This window comes from Babylonia areolata, chromosome 16 (assembly GCF_041734735.1).
Source record: "Babylonia areolata isolate BAREFJ2019XMU chromosome 16, ASM4173473v1, whole genome shotgun sequence".
NCBI lineage: Eukaryota > Metazoa > Mollusca > Gastropoda > Neogastropoda > Buccinidae > Babylonia > Babylonia areolata.
The window spans coordinates 19,386,331-19,393,830 of record NC_134891.1 but is presented as its reverse complement, the minus strand read 5'-3'; the positions used below and the strand labels follow the sequence as shown (position 1 = coordinate 19,393,830).

Below are 7,500 nucleotides of genomic sequence, written 5' to 3'. Positions count from 1 at the left end.
TGGGGCATGTGGCTGACGATGGACACCTGGCCGGGTCCATCTGTAACACCTCACTACGTTACGTCGGCGAATGTAACGCGCCACTGCGTCAGTCAGTGACTATCTGTATCACGTCACTTCATCACACACAGCGTCACATCAGTGACTATCTGTATCACGTCACTTCATCATACACTGCATCACATCAATGACTATCTGTATCACGTCACTTCATCATACACTGCATCACATCAATGACTATCTGTATCACGTCACTTCATCATACACAGCGTCACATCAGTGATTATCTGTATCACGTCACTTCATCATACACTGCGTCACGTCAGTGACTATCTGTATCACGTCACTTCATCTTACACTGCTTTCTCCCTCCATCCCCAAGACTCACAGGTAACTTTAGGGATGAAGTAAGTGGTGGATAATCCCCCCCCCCTTCATGCCCAGGACTCACAGGTAACAGGTAACTTTAGGGATGAAGTAAGTGGTGGATTATCCCCCCCCCCTTCATGCCCAGGACTCACAGGTAACAGGTAACTTTAGGGATGAAGTAAGTGGTGGATAATCCCCCCCCCCCCCTTCATGCCCAGGACTCACAGGTAACAGGTAACTTTAGGGATGAAGTATGTGGTGGATAACCCCCCCCCACCCCCTTCATGCCCAGGACTCACAGGTAACAGGTAACTTTAGGGATGAAGTATGTGGTGGATACCCCCCACCCCACCCCCTCATGTCCAAGACTCACAGGTAACTTTACGGATGAAGTATGTGGTGTATAACCCCCCTCCCTCATGCCCAGGACTCACAGGTAACTTTACGGATGAAGTATGTGGTGGATAACCCCCCTTCCCCCCATGCCCAGGACTCCGGTAATTTTGGGGATGAAGTATGTGGTGGAAACCCCCCACCCCACCCCCTCATGTCCAAGACTCACAGGTAACTTTACGGATGGAGTATGTGGTGGATAACCCCCCTCCCTCATGCCCAGGACTCACAGGTAACTTTAGGGATGAAGTATGTGGTGGATAACCCCCCTTTCCCCCATGCCCAGGACTCCGGTAATTTTGGGGATGAAGTATGTGGTGGATACCCCCCACCCCACCCCCTCATGTCCAAGACTCACAGGTAACTTTACGGATGAAGTATGTGGTGTATAACCCCCCTCCCTCATGCCCAGGACTCACAGGTAACTTTAGGGATGAAGTATGTGGTGGATAACCCCCCTTCCCCCCATGCCCAGGACTCAGGTAATTTGGGGGATGAAGTATGTGGTGGATACCCCCCACCCCACCCCCTCATGTCCAAGACTCACAGGTAACTTTACGGATGAAGTATGTGGTGTATAACCCCCCTCCCTCATGCCCAGGACTCACAGGTAACTTTACGGATGAAGTATGTGGTGGATAACCCCCCCCCCCTCATGTCTAGGACTCAAGGTAATTTTGGGGATGAAGTATGTGGTGGATACCCCCACCCCACCCCCTCATGTCCAAGACTCACAGGTAACTTTACGGATGAAGTATGTGGTGTATAACCCCCTCCCTCATGCCCAGGACTCACAGGTAACTTTACGGATGGAGTATGTGGTGGATAACCCCCTTCCTCATGCCCAGGACTCACAGGTAACTTTAGGGATGAAGTATGTGGTCGATAACCCCCACCCCCCCACCCCATTCATGCCCAGGACTCACAGATAACAGGTAACTTTGGGATGAAGTAAGTGGTGGATAACCCGCCCCCCCCCCTTTCATGCCCAGGACTCACAGGTAACAGGTAACTTTAGGGATGAAGTCCTTATGCCCAGGACTCACAGGTAACAGGTAACTTTGGGATGAAGTAAGTGGTGGATAACCCCCCTCCCCTTATGCCCAGGACTCACAGGTAACTTTAGGGATGAAGTATGTGGTGGATAACCCCCCCCCCCCCCACCGACCCCATTCATGCCCAGGACTCACAGGTAACAGGTAACTTTGGGATGAAGTAAGTGGTGGATAACCCCCCCCCCACCCCACCTTTATGCCCAGGACTCACAGGTAACAGGTAACTTTAGGGATGAAGCATGTGGTGGATAACCCCCACCCCACCCCCTCATGCCCAGGACTCACAGGCAACGTTGGGAACGTAGAGGACGTTGGAGAACTCCCCTTGCTCCGTGCTGACCCTGCCGACAAAGGGTAGGCCACTGTGCTCGGGGCGGACCAGCGAGGCGTCCAGGGTCAAGGTCAGCGGCGATTGGGTGAGTGTGGAGGTGGTGTCGGTGTAGGTGAGAATTTGACCGGTGGGGTCCTCCCAGGCCAGGGTGTAATGGTGGCGGGGGAGGTGGGTGGGGGAGAGCACGGCCGTGCACACTGACGTGCTGACAGGTGTGATGAACTCGTCCTCGCCCAGGCAGTCTCTCAGCTCCGGTTTGGCTGTGGGTCGTCGTCGTCAGCATCAGCATCATTATCAGCACCAGCACCAGCAGCACCACCACCATCATCATTATACAACTCAGCCTCCTCTTCATTTCCCAGAACATCATCACCATCACCAGCACCAGCACCATCATCATCAGCAACAACAGCAGCAGTACCACCACCACCACCATCAACATCATCATTAAACTCAGCCTCCTGTTCCTTTTTCCACATCATCATTATCATCATCATCATCATTGTCGTCACAGACACCCACATTCACAGGTACCCACACTCACAGGTATTTGTATTTCTTTTTATCACGACATATTTCTCTGGGTGAAAGGTACCCAAACTCACAGGCATTGACTAGGGAATCAACACGACGCTCACAGGTACCCACACTCACAGGTATTGACTAGGAACCCACACTCATTGGTATTGACTAGGGTATCAACACGACACTCACGGCTATTGACCAGGGTATCATCACGACACTCACGGGTATTGACTAGGGTATCAACACGACACTCACGGCTATTGACTAGGGTATCATCACGACACTCACGGGTATTGACTAGGGTATCAACACGACACTCACAGGTATTGACTAGGGTATCATCACGACACTCACGGGTATTGACTAGGGTATCAACACGACACTCACGGCTATTGACTAGGGTATCAACACGACACTCACGGCTATTGACTAGGGTATCAACACGATACTCACAGGTATTGACTAGGGTATCAACACGACACTCACAGGTACTGACTAGGGTATCAACACGACACTCACAGGTATTGACTAGGGTATCAACACGACACTCACGGGTATTGACTAGGGTATCATCACGACACTCACGGGTATTGACTAGGGTATCATCACGACACTCACGGGTATTGACTAGGGTATCAACACGACACTCACGGCTATTGACTAGGGTATCATCACGACACTCACGGGTATTGACTAGGGTATCAACACGACACTCACAGCTATTGACTAGGGTATCAACACGACACTCACAGGTATTGACTAGGGTATCAACACGACACTCACGGGTATTGACTAGGGTATCATCACGACACTCACGGCTATTGACTAGGGTATCAACACGACACTCACGGCTATTGACCAGGGTATCATCACGACACTCACGGCTATTGACTAGGGTATCATCACGACACTCACGGGTATTGACTAGGGTATCAACACGACACTCACAGGTATTGACTAGGGTATCATCACGACACTCACGGGTATTGACTAGGGTATCAACACGACACTCACGGCTATTGACCAGGGTATCATCACGACACTCACGGCTATTGACCAGGGTATCATCACGACACTCACGGCTATTGACTAGGGTATCAACACGACACTCACGGCTATTGACCAGGGTATCATCACGACACTCACGGCTATTGACCAGGGTATCATCACGACACTCACGGGTATTGACTAGGGTATCAACACGACACTCACAGGTATTGACTAGGGTATCAACACGACACTCACGGGTATTGACTAGGGTATCAACACGACACTCACGGCTATTGACCAGGGTATCATCACGACACTCACGGGTATTGACTAGGGTATCAACACGACACTCACAGGTATTGACTAGGGTATCAACACGACACTCACAGGTATTGACTATGGTATCAACACGACACTCACGGGTACCCACACTCACAGGTACACCCCCACATCCCCCTTACACACACTTACAAGTGCCCACAATGTACCCCCCCCACACACACACCCACCCCCCACCCCCACACACACACCCAGGTCCCGACACTCACGCGCCAAAGTGGGGACGAAGACGACGGGGGCAGAGAAGACCTTGCCGCCCTCAGTACTGACCCTGCAGACGAAAGGAAGACCACTGTATTCAGGGGCGATCAGCGCGGCGTCCAGGGGCAGCACGAGCTCCGGCGGAGAGCCGCCCTCCAGGGTGGAGCTGTGCGCCCTCAGCAGCTCGTGACCCTCGGGGTCAAGCCAGGTCAAGGTGAAGGTCGGGGCGGGGAGGGTGAAGGTCGAGGGGAGGGTGAAGATGGCAGTGCACACAGTGCTCATGTCCGCCGTGATGTACTGACCGGGCTCCACGCAGTCCTTCAGCACCGGCCGGGCTGCGGTCACACACACACACACACACACACACACACACACACACACACAGCGCTATACTGCCAGAACTGATGACGCTCTTCAGCAATCACATCGGTGTCGGTGTACTGCGGTGCATCGGTACTGACACGTCACAAGTGCAGCAGTCCTGACGCACCGCAGCAGTACACCAGTGTTGGTCATACACTGCAGTGTACAATCAATACTGAGGCATTAGTGTGCAACAGTACTGACTCACTGCAGTACTGATGATACGATGCACTGTAACGGTACTGATGCACGGCAACACACCAGCACTGACACAGATCAGTGCACGACCACTGACACTCAATAGTACTGAACATCAGGTATACATGCCGACACGTACAGAGAGAAACGCACACACGCTCGCGCGTTCACACACACACACACACACACACACACACACACACACACACAAACGCACGCATGCAAACGCACGCATGCACACGGATATGCATACACAAGCATCACCATGCGACACATTCAACAGGAAGCAGAACCTCTTTCTCTGCACACTGAGGGCTGACACCATCAACCTTGTTTGTATTTGTATTGTGTTTGTATTACTTTTTTTTTTGTCACAACAGATTTCTCTGTTTGAAATTCGGGCTGCTCTCCTCAGGAAGAGTGCGTCGTTTCATTGAGAGCCCTTTTGTTGCCGTGGGTTCTTTCACGTGCGCTAAATGCATGCTGCACACGGGACCTCGGTTTATCGTCTCATCCGAATGACTAGCGTGCAGACCACCGCTCAAGGTCTAGTGGAGGGAAAAAAATACTGACGACTGCCGGTGTGATTCGAACCAGTGCGCTCAGATTTTCTCGTTTCCTAGGCGGATGGGTTACCTCTAGGCCATCACTCCTCACATGTAGCATCCGTATGATGATGATGCAGGCAACACTCAACTTATGTCACAGATTGACGTAAGTTTACAGTTGGGCAAGCAGCAAAATGACAGCTGTATTATCAATGGTTTCTCCATTGCAATGGGAAATCATTTACAACATAGTCTTTTGTAAAGGACTGTGACTCACAAACTAGGAGGCAAAACTGCACTGGCTCTTAGTGCTGCAGCCTTGGGGGCTAGTTGGCCTTTGGGAACCATCCCAATGCCGACTGTCCTAAAACCCTCTTGGCCGAGAGAGTGGGGATGTAACTTGGGCGAGACACTGTCCACTATAATCAAATTCTAGCCCCGATAGTCGGGACAACAGTTACCACCTCTGCTGTTCTGATAGTCATAGTCGGACACGACTGACTATCATACAAAAGAATACAAGCTTTCTGCTTTGACGACGTGGGAAACCAACAAAACCTGAATTGTGACCATTACAAGAAAAGACAAATCATGCTTGAAAGGATAGAGGCTGGAAAGCAATTTGTTGATGGATCAGTGGATCAGTCCGAGAGGTGACAGGAGGGAGGCACAGTGACTGACGGCACAGAACGCTGTTCGTGCAGCACTCACGGGCCCTCCTCAGGGTGTGTGTGTCCTGCTGGAACAGGGACGGGTAATCCGAGTTCGTCACCGTACACTTGACCACGTCACCGTCGCGCACGTCCTTGGAGTCAAAGGTCAAGGTCTGGCTGAAGGTCAGGCTGTCTCCCTCCACGCGCGGCCCGATCACAGCGGAGGCAGGTGCCCCTGTCCACGTGAACTTCATGGCGAGGTCACCGTGTGCAGAACAGGTCAAGGTCATCTGGGTGTCGTCCTCAGGGAGGTAGCTGACTGAGCTGCTGATGTTGACATGGAGTGGGATACCTGCACACACAGGTGAACATAGGACCACAGACAGAGACAGACAGAGGGAGAGAGAGAGTGTGAGGGGGAGACAGACAGACAGTCACAGGCAGACAGACAACATGCAGACAGACAGACAGATAGAGTGGAAGAAAGGAGAAGAAACAAACTGAGAGGGGATGATAAGATTGGCTCTCAGAACTAAGCAATCTTAGCTGGCTGAGAAAGACCTTCAGTAAGACGAGCAACGCAGGACGTGCGGTTTTCCTTGTCATGTGTTCAGTTGTTTTTGTGTTGATGCCTTCCACCCGACCAACCTTGAAGGAAGGCTTAATTTGAAATAAAATGTTACGTGCACTGTGAACAAAAGTCCATTGTAGCTCTGAGATACAGGGCGAACCGCTCACGGGTAGAGGCAAGACAAGAGAGAGAGAGAGATTCAAGATTCAAATGGTTTAATGACTTAAGCAACATGCTCATATCACCAAGTGGAAAACACGCTCCCCCCCGCCCCTCGTTCCCTCCCTCCCTCCTACACTTTTCACAACATTTTTCTGCTCTTCATAAGGAATATAAAACAATATCTAACGGTATATATACGCACAATCTTCGTGGACTACTGATGAGGTTCATATTTAAGTAACCCGAGGCCATCGACCCGATTTCGTAGTCACAGAGAGAGAGAGAGAGAGAGAGAGAGAGAGAGAGAGAGAGAGAGAGAGAGAGAGAGAGAGAATATTCAAATACCAATTGTCAATTTAACTATCTTCACAATCGATTAATATACATTTCCATCAACGAATCAATTAAACAGTGGCAACATAAATCGAATGGCGTTTTTGAATGCTAAGAATTGTTTTTCGAGATGAAACCTTTGTATGTGAGATCATTTTCGCTGAGTCTCCCTTCGCAGTCTTAAGCTATGGTCAATAAATTTTGCTAAGCTGTTTGAATGTTGAACATCACACAAAAACGCTATGGGATGTATTTCAAGTTTCTTCACGTTTTCTTTTGTAAAATATTTCTGTCTTAAATCATCGGTTGCTGTGCACATCGACAGAAAATGCGTTTTATCTTCCAATCGGCATTTACACAAAGGACACGATAAATCTGCCCCATAGTCAGAAGAAAAGCGTAATTTATGTGTTTTTATGTCAGATATGCCAAGCCTGAATCGAATGAATGTGTCTCGAAGTTTTATATT

At 50.3% G+C, this 7,500-nt stretch overlaps 1 protein-coding gene across 1 annotated transcript in view; it reads right to left on the bottom strand.

The window, feature by feature from the left end:
- LOC143290999 (uncharacterized) overlaps positions 1-7,500 on the bottom strand; it is a 37,811-nt gene that overhangs the window by 11,065 nt on the left and 19,246 nt on the right. Inside the window, exons 8-11 of the mRNA XM_076600586.1 lie at positions 6,024-6,317; positions 4,212-4,538; positions 2,103-2,408; positions 1-40 (exon numbers count right to left, since the gene is read on the bottom strand). The exon at positions 1-40 is cut by the window's left edge and continues 239 nt beyond it. Of these exons, the coding sequence (XP_076456701.1) occupies positions 1-40; positions 2,103-2,408; positions 4,212-4,538; positions 6,024-6,317 (967 nt within the window). The remainder of the gene's footprint in view (positions 41-2,102; positions 2,409-4,211; positions 4,539-6,023; positions 6,318-7,500) is intronic.